Source organism: Chlorocebus sabaeus, chromosome 10, assembly GCF_047675955.1.
Source record: "Chlorocebus sabaeus isolate Y175 chromosome 10, mChlSab1.0.hap1, whole genome shotgun sequence".
Classification (NCBI taxonomy): domain Eukaryota; kingdom Metazoa; phylum Chordata; class Mammalia; order Primates; family Cercopithecidae; genus Chlorocebus; species Chlorocebus sabaeus.
Window position 1 is genome coordinate 94,231,749 of NC_132913.1, and position 20,829 is coordinate 94,252,577.

Genomic DNA, 20,829 nt, shown 5'->3' on the forward strand with positions numbered 1-20,829 from the left:
TCCAAATAAAGTCAACATGGAAGAACTCAAAATTTTGTTGGAATACGTTGTGGGGTTACTTTTACTCTAACTGCATTTATTCTAAGCAGTGGGTAGCAGTATACTCTAATATTTTGGGGTTTACTACAATCATGCATCTAGGTTTCTGCTCCTGCATCCAGGCAGCGGAGCATCTTTGCAAGGAATCACACAATCATACATTGCAGGCACTACAAATTAATGGTCCCCAACTTCCACTGAGTCCTTAACTCTGAAAACAATTACATTTTTTTCTGCTTTGTGTCTCTCCCTTCCTCTTAACAGTTGCAGTTATGTGTCAGTTAATAATGGGAGATACATTCTGAGAAATGCATCGCTAGGCAATTTTGTTATTGCATGAACATGAGAGAATGTACTTACACAAACCTAGATAGTATAGGCTACTATACACCTAGGCTACAAACCTGCACTGCATGTTACTGTACTGAATACTGTAGGCAATTGTAACCATAATAGCATTTGTGTATTTAAACATATCTAATATAGAAAAAGTATAGGAAAAGAAAACAGCATAAAAGATTAAAAAATGGTACAACTATATAGGGCACTTACCATGAATGAAGCTTGTGAGACTGGAAGTTGCTCTGGGTGAGTCAGTGAGTGAGTGGTGAGTGAATGTGAAGGCCTAGGACATTATTGTAGACTACTGCAGACTGATAAATACCATGCACTTAGGCTACACTGAAATTTTTTTTCTTTCTTTGACAATAACTTAACCTTAGCTTACTGTATTTTTAAGTTTTTATGTTTTTAAAAACCAACTCTTTTGTATTAGCACTCTGCTTAAAATGCAAACACCTTGTACAACTATACAAAAATATTTTTATATCCTTTTTCTTTAGATCCTTTATGTCCTTTTATAAGCTTTTTTTCTATTTTTAAAAATTACTTTTTTCTTTTCAAATTTTTTTGTTAAAAAAAAAGACATAAACACATACATTATTAGCCTAGGCCTACACAGCATCAGGATCATTAGGAGGTCACTAGGCGGAAGGAATTGCTCAACTCCATTATGTTATGAGACCATGCCACAGTTTGCCCCAGTTACTACCAGACTGAACAAAGGAGGACGAACGTAGAAATGAAGACAAAGAAAAAGGATTTGTTCTAAAGAAAAAGAAGGGGTCAGGGGAAGAAGGGGGCTTCTTGCTTCTAGTGAGCAAAGGCAGCCCTGAGCATCTACAGCCCTTCGTATTTATTGGGTAGAAAGAGGAGGGAGGAGCTAAATGGTCAGCTGCTTCATTGATCACAGGTTCCCATTATTATAGCTAACAAGCTTCAGATGTGCCTAATCACAAGAAACACTGCACTTGGGGTGCGATGGCCCTCAGCATTCCTTCTGGGCGGCAGATGCAGTTTGTCAGTTTGCTAACATTCTGCATTTATGAGAACAGTTTGCTGTTTACTCATATAGCCTCCACTGAGTTGATCACGACCCTCACTCTTTTGGCCTGCAACAGGACCACTGTGGTATCATGCCATCTGCCATTGACCAAAATGTCGTTATGCACACATGCCTGTATTTCAAACCTTCATGTCCTTCCTTAGAAGCCTAGACTTTCCCTGAGTCTTTGGCCTTCAGGACCTGGTCCCGCTGCCTGTTTGGTTCCGTATTCCTCCATTCCACACACTGACTTGCATCTGCATCCATCACCTTCTCCCCTTCCTCTGGCCTTAGCAGCAGAGGCACTTTCAGTTTGCAGCTGACCCTGTGCTCTGGCACTTGAGTTCTACTTGAGCAGAGAACCCTTCTGCTCACTCCCCCTCTATCTTCACCCTCTCCTCTCTAATAGTAGTTAAACTTTAACATCCAACCATCCAGATATCCATTCACCTCTTTGTATTTTTGGATATGTATACCATGCACATGGAACAAAATCCAAGAGGCACAAGAGACCCTGAACTGCAGAAGTCTTCCCTCCCCCACCACTCAGGTTCTCCTCCAGGAGGTCATGACGGTTATCAGTTTCTTCTCATTACTATCAGTTGCTGACAACTCTGTGTCCCCATGTCCAGCCCAGAGCTCTCTCCTGGGCTCCAGAGATACGTGTCTGTTACCCACCAGAACTTTCACTTAGATACCTCTTGAAAGTCTGCTCCTTCTCCTGTATTCATTACATTAATTGCATTTTCCCAATCATGTTCCTGACTCAGAGCACATAGTAAGTGACAAGGACAGGAGAGGCAACCAGCTTGGGGACTCCAGCTGCCCCAGATTCTGCCCCCAGGACTGAGAAGATCAAGAGTTCTACACATTCAATTCATTTGTGGCCCACTGTTTGGGAAGTTCTGCCTCAGATAACACCATCACCATGTGTTGAGATGTTGAAAACATCAGGGGCATTCTTGACTCTCTTGAGCACTCTCTTATCCTCAATCTCAGATTGGTCAAGTTCTGTCAATTGTATCTCTTGCAAATATAGCTCTTTCCCTACATCCCCACAGTCACTGCTTGCTTAAGGTCCTCATCATTTCTCTACCTGCAACAGAGCTGGTATTCCTGCTTCTTGTCTCTCCCCCTCCAATTCATTCTTCCCATTGCAGACAGTGATCATTTTAAGTTAGAAGCTGCTCCTGTCCCTCTTCTGCCTAAAGTCCTTCATTGGTTTTAACAAGGCCTCTACTTAATTCCTGGCCCCCTGACATTCCTCAAACTCTATTTTCCAGATAAAGCAAATTGGCAGTTCTTCAAAAGTTCTTTCTTTCTTCTTTATCTTTGAATGCGTTGCTTTCTCTGAATTGAACAACTCTCCCATTTACCCCTACCATGCCCCTGACTGTTGGCCTTCCTTCCTCTCATAACTCGGTTTCAATGTTACCTCCTCCCAAAAGCCCTTCTATCAGGTCAGAGCCCTGATGGGGCCCTTCCCACTGCTGTCATGGTGCATAGCACATTCCTCTGGTCCACAGCACTGAGCATGCCAGCTCCAGAGTGACACTCTGGCCCCTAAGGCTAAGGTCCTTCCTTTCTACTCTAGTCTCATTTCTGCCTTCTCCATTCCACAAAATCAGTCTCATCAAAGTCATGAATGACCTTGGTCATACAACCATTGGGTATTTTTCAGGTCTCATTTTATCTAACACACCAGTAGCATCTGACAGTGTAGACCAGTCCTTGTTCTTGAAACACCCTCTGCCTTCAGGTCTTTTACATCATCAGATTTCAGGGGCTTATCCTGACTCTCTGACCACCCCTTTCTCATGGTCTTCTGTCAGTTAACCATGACAGGCTAAGTTCCTCCAGGCTTTCTTCTCTTACCTTCTCTCTAGACAATCTCCATCATACAGATAGCTTCATTTCTATTTATGAGTCAACAACTCCCCATTTGGCAACTGTAGTCCAGATCTTTCTGAGCTCCAAGAAGTATGCAGTTTTCCATGTGACATTTCCATTTTAGATATCACACAGGTATTTCAGAATCAAAATGTAAGAAATGAAACTCATGCTTTTTCTACTCTGGCACCATGCTTCTTCCTCTTCCATCCACAGGCATGCATGCACACACACACCTCCCACATTCTCATATTTTCTCTCTCTCTCGTTCTTTTACCATTTTCCCCTTATCAATAGTAAATCTGCCCAGTTGCTCAGTACCATTTTCCCCTTATCAATAGTAAATCTGCCCAGTTGCCAGTTGGGATTCACCAGAGCCAATCAGATTCATCAGCAAGTCTTGATAATTCTACCTCCTAAATATCTCTGAAATTTCTACTGCCTCTGGTCTTGGCTGTATGCACTATCCCCCAATACCAGTCTTTCTGCAAACAGTCTTGCTTTATTCCAGGATGTTTTTCAAACTCATCCCACACATGACCAGGTTCTCTCCATCTAGAAATCTTCTGTAGCTCTCACATCTCCTCATGGCTGTATCTCTCAGCTCCATCTCTTCTGGCTTTGGCCACATAAGCTTTTCCACAGTTTTTCCAAACAAGTTGATATATACTTTCCCGCTTCAGGTTCTTCCCTTCTATCCACAGGCATGAGCTCTGACAGCATGGCAGCCAGCAGTTACTCCTCCAATGCACCACAACTGCAGTCATCTATATAATGTGTGGCCAGCCCCTTGATGGACTGCAGGTTCTGAGAGGGCAAGATCAGGTCTATCTCATTCACCTCTGTATTTCCAGCTCCTAGCACTAGCTTATAGTTGGTACTGCACACACATTAGCAGAAGGAAGGAATGTTGGGTTCCAAGACACTTGACTAAAGCCCTTTGCATAAATAAATTGCTTTATTTCTGGATGTATATATCCATACCTAAGATGAGATCATCTTTAAGGCAAAGAAAAGATGTCAGCCCTCCCTTATTTCTTATGAGTAGAGAAAATATCAATAAGAAATATAAGCTTATTGAAATTTGTTGGCTTTTAATAAAGTTATCTAAAAATAAATCTGGTGTTGTTGGTTGAATTGTGTTTCCAAAAAGATATGTTGAAGTTGACCAGGCGTGGTGGCTCATGCCTGTAATCTCAGCACTTTAGGGGGCTGAGGTGGGTGGATCATGAGGTCAGGAGTTCAAGACCAGCCTGGCCAACATAGTGAAACCCTGTCTCTACTAAAAATACAAAAATTAGCCAGGCATGGTGGTGTGCACCTGTAGTTCCAGCTACTCAGGAGGCTGAGACAGGAGCATCACTTGAACCCGGGAGGCGTGAGTTGTGGTGAGCTGAGATGGCACCACTGTAGCCTGGGCAACAGAGTGAGACTCTGTCTCAAAAAAAAAAAAAAAAAAAAAAGATATGTTGACATCCTAATGCCTGGTACCTGTGAATGTGATCTTATGGGAAATAGAGTTTTGGCGGACATAATCAATTTAAGATAGGATCATACTGGTTTAGGGTGGGTCCTGAATGCAATGACTGGTATCCTTATAAAGAGAGAGAGAGAGAGAGATTTGGAAACACAGCCATATACAGAGGAAAGACAGACATGTGAAGAGAGAAGCAGAGGTTGGAGTGATGCAGCAACGAGCCAAGAATGCAAGCACTGCAACCCAAAGCTAGAAAAAGCAAGAAAGAATTCTTTCTGGAGCCTTCAGAGAGAGTGTGGCCCTGCCGATACCTCACATCAGGTCTTCTAGTCTCCTGAGCTGTGAACAAGTAAATTTCTGTTGTTTCTAAGCCATCCAATTTGTGGTAATTTGTTATGGGAGTCCTAGGAAATTAATAAATATGATACCTACAACATTTATAAAATCATAGTGTTCTTAAGTTGTGTTTTCTTTAACATTCTTATGAGATGTTTTATTTCAAAGGACACGTTGAACTTAACAGTTTATTTTGTCATGAATTTAGTTTAGAAACGATAAAATACAAATGGGAGTTATTCATATTAACAGTGATTCAGTTATAATAAATATGTTAATACCCTTTTAATAGCAGTCCAATAAAACATCACATCTAAGACCTTACCTGATTGGTATGGCTGAAAATGTATCTTGTCTCCAAGTGCAACAAGTTTCTCCTGTGGAAAAATTTTATAATCACAGAATTAAATGACCACAATTCCTAACTTAATTATTCTTTTTTTTTTTTTTTAGATGGAGTTTTGCTCTTGTTGCCCAGGCTGGAGTGCAGTGGTGTAATCTTGGCTCACTGCAACCTCTGCCTTCTGGGTTCAAGTGATTCTCCTGCCTCAGCCTCCCAAGTAGCTGGGATTACAGGCCTGCACTACCATGCCCGCCTAATTTTTGTATTTTTAATAGAGACAGGTTTCTCCATGTTGGTCAGGCTGGTCTCAAACTCCCGACCTCAGGTGATCCACCCACCTCGGCCTCCCAAAGTATTACAGGCGTGAGCCACCGCACCTGGCAACCTAACTATTCTTTAATAGAAAAACACTTTGATTCTTCATTTTAAAATAACGAACAAATATTTTTAACATACCAGAAACTGTATAACCTAATGAGTAACGTTCTTTCACTGATGTTTTTCAAACTTTTATTATCTCATTACTTTTAGGAATTAGAAAAAATTTGAATCCGTAGAAAAACCAATATATGCCTTGGCCTAGGGGAATCAGTTTAAGATCATTATCAAGGTCAGTCCCCTTGTATCTATTCTGATATTACCTGAATTAGATCACTTGTCATTCTGGTCATTATTTGTTCACTTATTTCAATATCTTTGAGATCTGTAAGAACCACCCAAGTTCCATTCTCAAATTTCACAGGCATAGAAAAGACGATCCCTTTAGGAATACCAAACTGGCCTGCAGTGAGCAAACACAAAGCAAAGCAATGCGGCAGAACTTAGAAACATGCACCTTTTCTGTTAAGCACTGTAGAAAAGGACAAACATAATACAGGATTTTTAATGATAATGATGGAATTAAATTTCTGGGAATTCTCCTCCAAGGAGGACAGAAACACTCCCTCACTCCCTCTAGAAGGATTGACTAAGCAACTATCTAGGTTCTAACAATTCTGCCATCTGTATTTCTCTCTCATCCAGAGGCTAGTGCAGTCTTTCTCTTTTGAACCCTGTCTGTATTCTTTTTGTCTGTCTGCATGGCTTTTCCCTGGGCCCCTATGCAGCCCATGAGCCTAAGTCATTTGTCCATCTGGCCTTCCACTCTTCTCGCCTGCTATGGCACTCACACAGCCAGAGTATGAGGAACTGGGAAGGGAAAGGAGGGGAGGCAGGAAATTTGGTTATTCCTTTCCAGCCCCAAGTTTGCCATGTGTTTTGGTGTGTGTTTGCTTCATGTGGGATGATTTCCTTTACATGTTTCTACATCTTAAGCAGAAGCCATCCTTCATTTAATAACACATTTAATTTCTTTAAGATATACAGAAATACTTATATTTGGATGTGCTCTAAATAAAAAGATTAACCATATGTATTACTAACTGAGCACCATTCAGACAAAACTGTCCCCATTTCTGGTGCCTCAATCACATAAGAAAATTATTTCTGCCATTCTAAACAACAAAAATGTCACCAGGGCAAAAAACAAAAATAAACAAACAAATAAAAACAAAAAAGCAACAACAACAACAAAAAACATTGAGGACATTCAAGAAACCAAGATCTAAAAGACTTTTCCTTACAGGGCTTCCCAGGTCCTCAAGTAATGCTGTATTTTGTTTAATGTGTGAAGAGCTAGCCTTATGGGCAGACAAGGTCTGAGGGTTTACCTATTTGGTATGGTTTCAGAGAGACAGACAACAATCATCTACCCCTCTCCCCCAAGTACTGCATTGTTTATTTCTGAATATAATTCCTACAGAGATTAATTAAACTTTCTTTCTACAAATAAAGGTAAGGTTTTTAAATGCCTGTTTCCCTAAGGAGATAATTTGCTGATCTGAATTCACACTATGACAATGTTCATGCACCTTAACTTCAGTTGAACAAGATTCATTGAGTATCTGGATATAAAATGCTTCTCCCGTGAAGAGGCAAAGAGGTGGCCCAGAAAAAGCCTTTGCCCTCAGGGTGCCACAATGAAGGGGACATATGCAACTAATCACACTATCAAAAAGAGGCAGACTATAATATTCTCTGTGACAGGGGAACAAAATGCTATGTGGGGATACAGAGAAGAGACAGAGATTCATTCTGACATGAGGGATTTGGGGAGATTTCTTTAACCTGCACTGATGTCACTGAAACAATAGGGAAGATCGTGGTTCTACTTATAACATAAAGAATACAAGAGATGGAACCAATTGGGAAGGAAGACAGTACATACAGTTTGGTATATGTTGGATGGAAGTGACAACATGACATCCAGGTGACCATGTTTCAGAAGCTAGAGGGAGAGAGGCCCAGGTCCACAGCTCTGGGAGTGGACAAGCTTGCTAAGGGAGAAAGTAGAACCCAAAGGGAAGAGATGCTTAAGATAGACCTTACAGATGACAGAACAGCAGCTATTCTCTTTCCTGTTGTGTAAAAATGGTAGAAGTCGTCCGGGCATGGTGGCTTACGCCTGTGATCCCAGCACTTTGGGAAACCGAAGCAGGCAGATCACAAGGTCAGGAGATTGAGACCATTCTGGCCAACATGGTGAAACCCCGTCTCTACTAAAAATACAAAAATTAGCTGGGTATAGTGGCGTGCGCCTGTGGTCCCAGCTACCCAGGAGGCTGGGGCAGGAGAATCACTTGAACCCAGAAGGCGGGGGTTGCAGTGAGCTGAGATGGTGCCATTGCACTCCAGCCTGAGTGTCACAGCAAGACTCCATGTCAAGCAAACAAACAAAGACGTAGAAGTCTTCTGCATAGTTTTTAGCAGATTAAAACATTAGGGCTGTAAAAGTTTATATGCAGTATTTGTGGATGGAGAGCAACCTTTCCACATCCCCAGTGTTGCCTGGTACCCTGAGATCTGGGTCCTTAAGTGTCCCTCTCTATCCTGCCTTTGTGTCTGTGCTCCTATGGCTCCCTGTGCCCAGCGTTCTTTCCACACTTGTCTTCCAAGTCAACACTCCTCATACTTTAGGCTTACTGGCGTGTCGCCTTCTTCATGAAGCCTGTATTGGTTCCCCCTGCTTCCTGCCTAGAATAGAACTTGCTTTCTCCTTATCTCTTGCTAGGAAAACCTAACAACAGATTTTGTTTATGTATCTGGCTCTTGTTTATTCCACTGTAGGTTTCCTGAAGGCAGACGCCACATCTTAACTCCTATGTGTATTTCCAATGCATTCATACAAAATATTGTTGACTTTCTGAATGAATAATTGAATGAATGAATTATTATGAAATTGTAAAAGTCTAGGCAGCTTATGGACCATGTTAAGAGCTAGATGGGTGGGGACACAGAATTAGGAGCACAAGGCATAGACATAGGTTTTAAGATTTTACAAGACACGAAAAACTCAGATTTACCTTCACTCAATATTCCTAAAGATACAATCTCTCCAGGCGGTGAGCCATGATACCAGTATTTCAACGTAGTGGCTATACTGTGTGCAGCCAAAATGCCTCCAAATTGTCTTCCTGTGGCGGTCAAGTTTTTAAGAGTTGCCACAAATTCTCTTTTTATCCACTCACTGTAAGGAGAGAAACAAACAATTTTACAATGGAGAGAGGAATTAAAGTGAAAAAGAGTATTCCCTGGCTCAATGGAACTAAGTATCAGAAACCTAATCCACAGTCAAAATAGAAATATGACTTTATTTCTAGTGTCTTTCCTCAAGTGTCTTCAATCCCCATAAAAAGTCAATTGAAAAATAGTGAAAGGTAGTAGAAAGGAGTCCCAAGATGTCAAACTAAAAATATGATACTATAAATATGGAACACAGAAATGTGGCTAAAAATGGCTAGAACTATTATTTTCATTACAAAGAATTGATCCTGTGTAGACACTACCTTGGAACCAGTAGTACCCTACACATTAAATAAAATAATTTCATAAAACATTGAATTACAGGGTGAGTATCCCTTAGCCTAAATGCTTAGGACCACAGTGCTTCAGATTTTGGAATATTTGCAAACACACAATGAAATATCATGGGAATGCAACTCAGGTCTAAACACAAAGTTCATTTATGTTTCACATATACCTTATACACATAGCCTGAAGGTAATTTTATACAACGTATTTAATAATTTTGTGCACAAAGCAAAGATCATGTAAATTAAACCACCAGAAAGCAAAGGTGCCGAGTGTAGAATTTCCCACTAGTGGCATCATGTTGGTGTTCAAAAAGTTTCAGTTTTTGGTGCATTTCAGATCAGATTTCTGATTTTTGGATTGGGGTGCTCAAGCTGGATTCACGTTGAGAATTAGGAAAATAATTATATTTTTATGATCTGAAGTCTAAACTCAGAGAATAGTCCAGCTGGTCAGTCTCTGCTAACCCTGCACGACAGCTCTATGCAACACTGGTCCTGCCCAGGCAGCAAATGCAGAGGAATCACGCTTCAAAATAGTGAACTTGGGACACATCCTCCCTAGGCAGGGGTGAAGTTCCTATGATCTGAGGAAGAAAAGGAAAGCAACGGGCAATGGAAAGAAAATGCTACCACTGGGAAAGTGCTGCAAAGTTTAGAAAAAAATGCTTCAGAGGTGCTCCTTCCTGCTTCTCCTCTGCCTCATCATAATTGCTAGGGCTTATTGTGCAGACACAGCTCTAAGTCCTTTACCAGGAGTAGTCCATTTCATCTTCCCCAAGACCCTATAGGGAGGGCCCTTATTATGTTACCATTTCCACTTTGCAGATGAAAACTGAGTCATAGAGAGGCTAAGTAGCTTCTCTAAGGTCACACAGCTACTAAGTGGCTAAGTGAGAATCCCAGCCTGGGAGGCTTGGTCCTGGGACCGTGTTCCTCACGACCTCTTGCTTCGGCCTCCTGCCACACAATGCCCAGCCTGGCCTGTGCCTGCTCATCATCTTAATTCCTTGCTTGAAAACATTTCAATTAATTTCAACCTGGATAGATAGCTCTGTCTTTACACTTAGTAAGATTCCCTTATACATGCTTGCTTTAGAGATAACCTTGCTTGAATATATGAGCTACTGAAAGATCTGAAATATAATAATTCATAATTTCAAAATCAAATCAATTACCTAGTTGATATTCTGTGGAATTTTGTTTCTGTGGTAGACAGCATGAACAAATACGAGTGTGAACAATGCAAGTTACTTTTGTACAAAGATTTATAAGATGATTTAAAAGATTACAAGATTACATTAAACATTTATTTTAATACTGTCAGTATGCTTCACTTAAAAATATACCATACCTGTCAAAAATCAAGTTTAAAAGAGGGCGTGAATAATGAAGAGGTCCCCAAATGGCACTCTCATATCTGTACACCCTTGTTTTTCTCAGATCAACATAATTATTTCCACTGATATTACCCCAAATGATCACATCTTTAATGTCTGTGAAGAATAGAAAGTTAAAAAAATAATAAGGTATATTAATATAAAAATTACTTGAACCCTATTTTTTGTTTGTGTGCATGTTTGTTTTAGGATTGGTTCTTTTGCTATAAAATGAATCTAAGTTTATGATTCCTAAAACTGTGCAAAATGTGTGGATCACCTCCCTAATTATCATAGTTTGGCAGTACCTAATAATGTTCTATGAATGATATGGTGTATAATTAAATTAAAGAAATAATGAAATGTTCCCTGAAAGAAACTGCTACTGAAAATTATTTCACTGGTGTTTGTCCTGACTTTGTTTGCGACTGAGAGAGAGAGAGGTGGAGAGAGAGTGAGTGACAGGTCAAGAGAGGTGAGGGAGAAAGGACTTTTTAATATGCTTTGATTTTTGACAAGTTCTTGCTTCTAGACTAGAATAGAAATTAGGGCAAATCACTTAACTCTCTGATGGGTTTCATCTCTGGCAAAATGAGGATATTATAAGAGGACCCTGGGCAACATCTTAGTCAACAAATAGTTATGAATTCTATTCTATGTGTGAGGCACCTCTAAGGTACTAGGTTTAGAAGAAAACAAATCAGCTCAAATCCTTGCAACATTCTAGAGGTGGTGGAAATTGGATGAGAAAACAACTGTTATACAAAGTGATACATGCTAAGAAGTAAAATAAGACCACAGTGGTTAGAGAGAAATAGGCATTAGCATTCAATATGATTTTATCATTGTGAACTGTCTAGGAAGGTTGTATGAAAACTGCAAATAAATAATTTTATTTATTTACTTATTTAACTTATTTATTTGCCTAAAAAATCACTTTTAAGTCCACACCACTTCTTACTGTGGAGATTAACTTCTTCCCTGTTCTCTTGTATAAGATTGCTTTTGTCTTCAACTAACAGAACATCCTACTGAATTCCCCCTCCTCCTTCTTTTTTTTTTTTTTTTTTTTTCATTAAGAGCATCCTGATTTTTCTTTAAATAACTACTCCTTCTCCAATGTCAGTCCCTATCTATGTGTCAGGTGGGACTGTCCTCACGCCTTAGGTCCACCTATAGGCATTAGATGCAGATTCCACCCACCCCCCACCCGCCCCCGGCCGTGATGGTTGATTTAGAGATGGGCAAGCGGTCCAAGCCTGGACGATAAGTTTGTACTCCTTTTTGCACAAACAACTAGGAAAGAAAACCCTCATTCTCCTGGGGTATGTAAACTACAAGCATGTGAGTCTGGGATGCCAGTGACCATTCTGCCACCTTTTAGGGCCAAACTGCGAAGGAGACCAACACGAAGAGCACAGCAGAGTGATAAGCCAGCAGAGAGAGCACAGGTATGTCCTGGCACCACCGTTTGAGCTCCAACATCCAGCTATGTCTGAAATAAGAACTACTTCCTGTGCTTTTCAGTTATGTGGGGAAAAAAGTTCTCTATTTGACTTCAATCACTTTTTGTATTTTTTTGAGTCAAGGGCTTACTCTGTTGCCCAGGCTCACTGCAGCCTCATGGCTTACTTGCAGCCTCAAACTCCTGGGCTCAAGTGATCCTCCCACTTCAGCCTCCCAAGTAGCTGGAATTACAGGTGTGAGCCATGGTACCTGGTGACTTCAGTTACTTCGAGTTGACTTTTTTTGCAACAGAAGGAGTCCTGACGAGCCAATACACATGGCCTGATAAATAGTGCGATTTATGAACTGAACTTAGGGGTTATCATGAATCTTGCTTTTCTGAAAAGGTTTGCCACCCTCTTGGCATCTCAAATAATCCCTGAATAATTTCCTTGGTGGTTTTTCTCTTTCATGATGTTTTGCTCAACTTTGGTCATTGCTGGCTGTCTCCTTGCTGCCTCACTGACAATTCTACTTGGACTACTGTCCCTCTAATGCCTTTTTCCTTTTACCAACTTTCCTCCATTTTTCTTTTTTCTGCTTCTCACATGCTTATTGGATTTGAGTAGAGTGGAGCTTAGAGTCATGGTACCAGCAGACCCACAAGACAGCATCTTTCTGGCTGAAAGCCCCCAACCCCCTGAACCCCCTAACCCAAACATACACCTTGTTTTAGATTCTTCTTGATACTTTTCAGTAGTGTATCATAGACTTTCTGTGATAAGTCACTGTCTACACATGTAATTAGAAGGTTGATGATAGAGATAATATAGAAAAAAGTTTTTGTTTCCTTTTGAATAATTGTAGCATCAATTTGGTTGAGTGTTTTACTGATTGTGGGGATAAAATACTAAAGATATGTATGCAAGAATACCAGAAATTATTATTTACAGAGTTTCATTGTAACAAAAAAGAAAATACAGATCTGGCTATAATGTTAGAGGTTCACTGAAGCCTTTTTTGTCCTGACTGGGAACATTCTAGGTTCACATTTCATTGTCTTTCCAATTTTGCTTGAGAGAATGCCTAGCATCTCCTTCCCTTCTCAATGGATACTTGCACCTGCTCCATCTAAGGGCAAAAGTAGCTAAAATATGTCCAAAATTATCTCCCTTTTCAAATGCAACAATCAATTTTCTGATCTAGTCTCATCTTCTCATCTTCATATGATTCTGATATTTACCAGTTCAAAGATTAATAGGAGCAGAAACTGATCAGATATCGTAATCCTATTAATAAGCTTAACATCCTTGGAAATGTTTATTAGGTGCCATACACTCTTCTAAGCACTTTAGGAATACATCTCACCGAATCTTCACATCAATTCTAGGAGATAGGCACTGTTAATGTCCTCATTTTACAGATGAGGAAACCGACGCACCGAAAAGACTAAATGACGGCTCAAGGTCATACGGGTGGGAAGTGGGGCAGAGCCACTTGCACATAGCTTTTTTTTTTAAACACTGGTTACCTCAATTGACTATTATTATGGGAAAAAATGGAATACGATATGTCAAATTATCACCTGCATAATATAAATTGTATCGTATTAAACATTTATTGATTTTTATAATGATGGAAAAAGCCAGACACAAAAGCCAGTAAAAAACAACAACAACAACAACATTTGCACAGTAGTCAAATCACACAATAACTTCTTTATGCCTGTTTTATACTTCCTATTCCAGATACTCAGAATGTTCCTAGAGGGGACAGTGTTCTTCCTAGCTGCTTTGAAATCATGTTGCTTCAAAATAAAAACAAAAACATAATGAGACGTTCACTCACATGAAGGAGCTGTCTTCAGTTTTCTGGCCAGTATGGCTTTCGCTTCACCTTCCACCCCCAGTGCCACGGCAATAATGTTGTGTGCGACGCGTGGGGCATATCTCATGAGTAAAACTGTCTTCAGGTTCACAAAGGTTTTCCCTCCCACGATGACTCTGACGGACTCATGAGCATTTTTCTCTATCAGGTAACCATAGAGCCTGCACAGAGGCACCCTGCTTCGGAGGCAGTCCTCCAGAGTGAACACCTCCTTGTCGGTGCTATCGTCCAGCACCACAATGACGTGGGCCTGGCAGAAGGCCTCCTCCACCTTCGTGCAGATGGAGACACTGCGCAGGACGGGTGACGCTAGGTCCTGGGTCTCCAGCACAAGGCTTTTGAGATATTCTTCTGCCTGGTTGTTGTCAAATAGAGTTATGCTAATTTCTGTATGCATCCCAAACACTTCGCCACTCGTCAATATGGGAATTAGGTTGTAGCAGGCAGGAGCAGAGGCACTGATAAAAATGCAAAGCTGGACTGTGAATAGTTACATCCTTTGTCCCTTTTAAGCCTTTATTCTTAATAGATATTTCTGCATGTGCATCAGTAGGGTGGTTTAATATTTAAATAAGCACAAACACAGCCGCATTGACATTTTAAGGCTAGAAGTCAAAAGTAGAACAAAAACTTCTCACTACCAATCCCTTGCTCTGACCATCTGAAATCAGTCCCCGAATAATAAATACACCTGTTCATTAGTTTTTTCAAAGAAAACAGAATTCCCCCTATACAGAAATCAAAAGAAAAAAACTGTATTATATTACTGTAAATATGTGTTTACATTTCCTCCTAAAAAGATAAAGATAAAAGTTTCAGTTAGCCATAGCTCTTTTTTAAAAAATACAACCTCATCTACACAATAATGACATCTCTTTTTTTTTTTTTTTGGAAAGGGCTACCTTTTCCAAATTCTTACACAGAAAAATCCTTACAAAGATGGCTGGGATCAACACAGACTATGTAAGGTGTATCTGTAGCCACAATTCTGCAGTTGTCTACAGCTGTGACTATCAACTGTGAACTGTAATGCCTGCCACGGGAAGTTCAGAAACGTATCTGGGCATTTCTGGTATTCACAGTGGGTTTAGGGAGGTGTACAACGGGGGTTTCAACAGTATCTGTACCAATTTAATCCTTTGAAACATCTAAAGAAGATGTGATAGTTATTAAATCTGGGTGATAGGATCATGGATGTTTATTACATCATTCTCAATTCCTTTCTGTATTTAAAATATTTCATAATAACAATTTTAAAAATGAGTGTATATATTAGGATACACACGTACGTATGAGCAGGAAAGTGCAAAAGACAAACTGAGGGGTGAGGAAAGGAGAAGGGGTGGGAGAGAGAGAGCAAGAGAGACAGAGTGACAGTGCAGAGAAAGAAAGAGAGAGAGTGTGACAACAAGGACTGCATGCACCCAGACTGGGAGCAAAGAGGAGCACATATGAGAAGGAGCAAAGCAAAAGGGAGCAAGGTGAGGGGAGTGGGGTTACAGAGAGGGAGTGGGTGCATAGAGAAAAGCCAAACAAAGCTCTAGCAAGTGGGAAAGAGGGAGAGAGCAACAGTCAGAAAGGGTGAGCTTCTGCAAAGCAGCCATGCTATAGAGTTGTTTTTAGAACAAGTATATGTGTGTGTGTGTGTCTGTAAAACCTAAAACTCATTTATGAGTTATATGGAGAATACAAACACACACACACACACAGAGGCATATGTATATGTGTATACATATAAGTATACACACAATTCAGCTATTCTTCCATTATGAAATTAATCCCATCTCATTGTCTTTTCTAAATATAAAAAGTCAATCTCGTGAATCCTGGGATTTGACTGTCCTACCTGGTGATCCAGACCTGCAAGGGGTTGATGCAAGTTTTCAGGCCTTCTTCCTCCTGCTCTTTTTCTATATGTGCCCCCAGGTTCTCTTGAGCAATTACCATCATCAACTCAGTCGTCATGCTAGAGGTGACATCATAGTAAAGCTAAATATTGGGAGAGAAAAAGTCAACATGAGAGAATAGATAACTAGTTGAAATTGGCTATAATGGAAAGTTTTTGTTTAAAGTCAAAATACAATAAAAAGAGACATGAGAGAATGTCTCAGAAAGCAAGATAATTGAAAAATAAAATAATGTAAGAGAATTATCATTGTTAGAACAGATAAGTCAAGTTAACTTATATACCTGGGCATGCTCCAGGAACTCATTATATCCTCCCAAAAGCAAACCCTTTCCTCCACGATCCAACAGCTCCCTCCATATGATAGGGGAATTCTTGTGACTCCACTTATTCTTTTCACACACATCTTTTAGCCAATCCTGTTGAATGATATTCCAAGTGAAGTCATATATTAACTCTGCCTGGGAATTCAATTTAATACTTTTGAATTCAAACATTAAAATACCAGGTTGTTTTTAATGTCACTACATATATATAATATAATTTAGATATCTTTAAAGACTAAAATGTAAATATAGAAAATAGTGATGATGTTAGTAGCAGATTAATTAGATAAGAAAGCATATTCTTCAAATTAATTGACCAAATAAAGGTACTGAAAGTTGCTCTTTTTGCTGAGGAGATCTGGAATGCAAGTGTTTAGCTTAAAGAGAGGTTACATGTTCCAACTCAACTGATTTTTTAAAAAATTCAACTAGTTTTGCCCTTATTCTTCTACACATGCAATATTTCCAGTTTTAGGGGCATATAACATTTGATACTGTTTTTCAAATCTGTGAGTGTGGTTTATGTAGTTCAGACTAAATTAATAAGCTAAAAGTTATTTGGAGATTTCCGATAATATTTATCAGAAAAAGTTAAATTATCATTACCTGGTTTGTATAGGCTAGGCCTTCCAATGACAAGATCTGAGTAGAGTCAAACGGCAACATTTTTATCAGCAAAGTACATGGCAGCAGTCTTAAAAACCATGTCATTGGAGGCATGGGTAATGAGGCCACCTTACCAATAAAATCCTGGAAACTAATTTCCTTGCTGATATTGAAGATATGCCTGCCTTTATCTCACTTAAAGCAAACAGTGCTGCTATGAGGATTCCAACATGGTCCCTCTAGCCACAGCATAGCCAGACCAATGAAGTACTGGGCCTATGAAGGAAAGAAACATTACCCCAAAAAACCTTCCACACCCTGCAGAGCATGTTAATGTCCCAGCAGGAGCTGCGAGTGTGTGTAAAGGACTAGACCCTTACAGTGCTGAATCGAGAGTGGAACATGAAGTTAGACAAGGGAGAATTCATTAGTATGAATCACTTTTCTGTAATTCAAGAGTGTATACCCTGGCAAGGACCTCAGAAGACAGGGACAACATATTGCCAGACTGGCTCTTAGAAACTTGGAGGAAGTAATTAAATAAAATAGAAATGCCAGACTTCATGGAAGACAGTAGAAGAATGGATCAAAAGACTAGTGATGCCGGGTACAGTGGCTCACGCCTGTAATCCCAGCACTTTGGAAGGCCGAGGCGGAGGGAACATCTGAGGTCAGCAGTTCGAGACAAGCCTTGTCAACATGGTGAAACTCCATCTCTACTAAAAATATAAAAATTAGCCGGGCGTGGTGGTGGGCACCTGTAATCTCAGCTACTCAGGAGGCTGAGGCAGGAGAATTGCTTGAACCTGGGAGGTGGAGGTTGCAGAGAACTGAGATTGCACCACTGCACTCTAGCCTGGGTGACAAGAGCAAAACTCTGTCTCAAAAAAAATAAATTAATTAAAAAAAAAAAACAAAAACACTAGTGAACGTGGTACTACGGAAGGCTGGAAAGCCCACCATTCAACCATGTTCTCTGGAAGGGACTGCAGGATACGACATGCACCTAAGTGATAAGGAATGCACTGGTGAGAGGGGTCCCAGTGTCACTGAGAAGCCCAGTGTAGCTGTCCGTTCTAAGCCAAGGCTGTTTTTTTTTTTTTAAACTTCTATTTTAAGTTCAGGGGTACAAGTACAGGTTTGTTACATAGGTAAATTTGTGTCATGGGATTTGTTGTACAAATTATTTCATCACCTAGGTATTCAGCCTAGTGCCCATTAGTTATTTTTCCTGATCCTCTCCCTCCTCCCACTCTCTACCTTCTGATTGGCCTTAGTGTGTGTTGTTTCTCTCCCTGTGTCCATGTGTTCTCCTCATTTAGCTCCCACTTATAAGTGAGAATATGCAGTATTTGGCTTTCTGTCCCTGTATTACTTTGCTAAGGATAATGATCTTCAGCTCCATCCATGTCCCTGCAAAGGACATGATCTCATTCCTTTTTATGGCTGTGTAGTATTTCATGATGTATATGTACCACATTTTCTTTCTCCAGTCTATCATTGATAAGCATTTAGGTTGATTCCATGTCTTTGCTATTGTGAATAGTGTTGCAATGAACATATGTGTGTATGTGTCTTTATAAAAGAATGATTTATATTCTGAGGGGTATATACACAGTAATGGGATTTCTGGGTTGATTGTTATTTCTATCTTTCTATGCTTCCACCAGTAGTATATAAGTGTTCCTTTTTCTCCACAACTTCACCAGCATCTGTTATTTTTTGACTTTTAAATAACAGTCATTCTGACTGGTATGAGATGGAATCTCATTGTGGTTTTGATTTGCATTTCTCTAATAACCCTGTAATGTTGAGCATTTTTTCATATGATTGTGGCCAAGGCTGTTAAAGGACATGCTGCTACACACCTGAACTCCCTGGCAATTGAGATGATAAAATCCTGAAATAATAGAGGCCAGTGGGCAGTGCCAACCAGAGAACATTTTTTGTGACAGAAGCACTAAACAACCCAGCAGACGAGATAACTTAGCTGAAGACCAGACCAGCAGAGAGTGAGGGAAATCTACAATGGATGGTAGAGAAGAGGGGGAGAGAAAAGAGGTGATGACTGTCAGTTTGTCCCTGAAATTATGAGCAGTGGAGACTATAGTTCATTTGACTAACCTTTCTCTTGTAAAGTTTCCCCAGGGAAAGATGGCAACCAGAATCCAAGGAGCTGTTCCAAGACGGTGTGAACTGATTATAGGGAGCATGTGGATCCAAAAGGCACAACAGGTGGACTGTAGCCAGTGCTGTCATGTACACTCCAGGTTCCCCCTTCACAAATGAGGCACTCACTCTCTCAGGCACCCGGCGTATTAGAGGCTGATAACTTAAAGTCTGACTCCATTCTTTCTCTAGGAATTGACTTCAGCCAAAGAAAATTGCCTTGCCTAAGGTTAAGTTCCTTCTCAGGGGCAGCTGATATCCAATGGCTGGTTGAGGAGGGAGCACAAAGGCTCAACTACCTTGCCTCAGTTTGGAATACCTCTGAAAGGCCATCAAGAGTTCACTGTGGGATCCGCTGAGCCCTCTGTTGCAGCTATGTCGAAGTTTAACTTCTTCGTTTACCCAATCCTGCCGCCCTCATTCCGTTTCAGGATGCTGTTCCCAAGACCACTTCCCAGCAAAGACCCTTCACCAAAATCTACATCTCAAAGTCTGTTTCTGGGGAAACAGAGTCCCAAAGAAGGGTATCCCGAAGAAGGGTATCCCAAAGAAGTCATTGGAAATCAATACCAAGGAGAATGAAAAGTTAGCAAGTGCAGTGTAAGCTACCTGGATTCTTCAGGGGGTGTGGCCAAACTCATCCACTTATTGATTAGAGTCTCATTTGTACTACTAGATATTAGGGAAAAACATAAATATTATTTTGAGACTGGTAAGTAGGGACTTGTTTTACTAGTATTCAAATATCACTTGTACATGAACAGTCATTACTAGAAGCCAATCTAATACACCAGCTAATATTTCATCAAATTAAAACACATTTTGTGCATGAGTGAGTTCAACAAACTATAAAGGCTTCTTACCTCCCAAACCTCAGGACGTTGTGTGATTTTATGTATCCGAAAATCAGGAAGATTCTTTTGTAAATAGTCTGCCAGAAGTTCTGTTTTAGCATAATATGGACAATCTGCTCTACCTAAAAGAGTTCAAATTAGCAATGTTTTCTTTCATCATGCATAAATTATTATGTAGTTCTAAGTATTTGATATGTAATTACAGAATTAGTCATAGTTATGATATAATTTAGTAACATAAAGTTGTAGTATAAACTGAAACTGCTATGACATAAACTTCTGATGTTTATTAGATTAATACAAATAAAATAAACTTCATAGGAGGTCAGAATCTTAAGTAATAAAATGTGGAAAGAAAAAAAAACCTACTGAATATTTATTCTCTTCTAGTAATATGCTGGACCTTACTTCCTCTAGGAGGCTGCTAACTACTACTAATTCAGCGTGAATTAGTGCTGATAATGAACTACTCACTAATGGCCACCAAAAGGTAAAGTTTGAAGTAAGGAGTGGTGGTAAAATCACTTTTGGATTTGATGTGTGTCAGGAAGTTGTGGGGATGGGAAAGATGAATCTGGGATAACTTCTATTTTCTGGCCTGGGCAGATGATACCGACCTTAACTAGAGAGAAATCATGAATGAGAAATTTAACTTTAGTCAAGTGCAGTTGGAGGTATTTGTAGTATGTCTAAGTGGATATGATTAGCAAGTAGCTATATATATATATATATAGGTGCAGGTGCCCTGTAAGGGTTTCAGACACACAGTTTGTAGCCATCAACACCCAGGAAGTTAAAGCCACTACACCAGATGGAATTGGGCATCTGATAGAGCAGGAGGGATGGGGCAAAATGCAGAGCCCTCTCTGTAGCATTCTT

The 20,829-nt window shown here is 40.0% G+C and overlaps 1 protein-coding gene across 28 annotated transcripts in view; it reads right to left on the reverse strand.

Annotated features, from left to right (window-relative positions):
* The window catches only part of MDH1B (malate dehydrogenase 1B), a 40,593-nt gene that overhangs the window by 16,021 nt on the left and 3,743 nt on the right, over positions 1-20,829 (reverse strand). For 17 of the 28 annotated variants that reach the window (XR_012094278.1, XR_012094275.1, XR_012094274.1 and 14 more), the window contains exons 2-9: positions 19,960-20,072; positions 16,280-16,414; positions 15,936-16,078; positions 14,051-14,547; positions 10,732-10,873; positions 8,871-9,034; positions 6,111-6,250; positions 5,452-5,503 (exon numbers count right to left, since the gene is read on the reverse strand). Coding sequence is in view for 16 of the 28 variants with exons in the window: in XM_007966012.3 (XP_007964203.3) it covers positions 5,452-5,503; positions 6,111-6,250; positions 8,871-9,034; positions 10,732-10,873; positions 14,051-14,547; positions 15,936-16,078; positions 16,280-16,414; positions 19,960-20,072 (1,386 nt within the window). In the remaining 12 variants the exon portion in view is untranslated. The remainder of the gene's footprint in view (positions 1-5,451; positions 5,504-6,110; positions 6,251-8,870; positions 9,035-10,731; positions 10,874-14,050; positions 14,548-15,935; positions 16,079-16,279; positions 16,415-19,959; positions 20,073-20,829) is intronic. The other 11 variants (XR_005241462.2, XR_005241461.2, XM_038001666.2 and 8 more) reach the window with 3 other exon arrangements.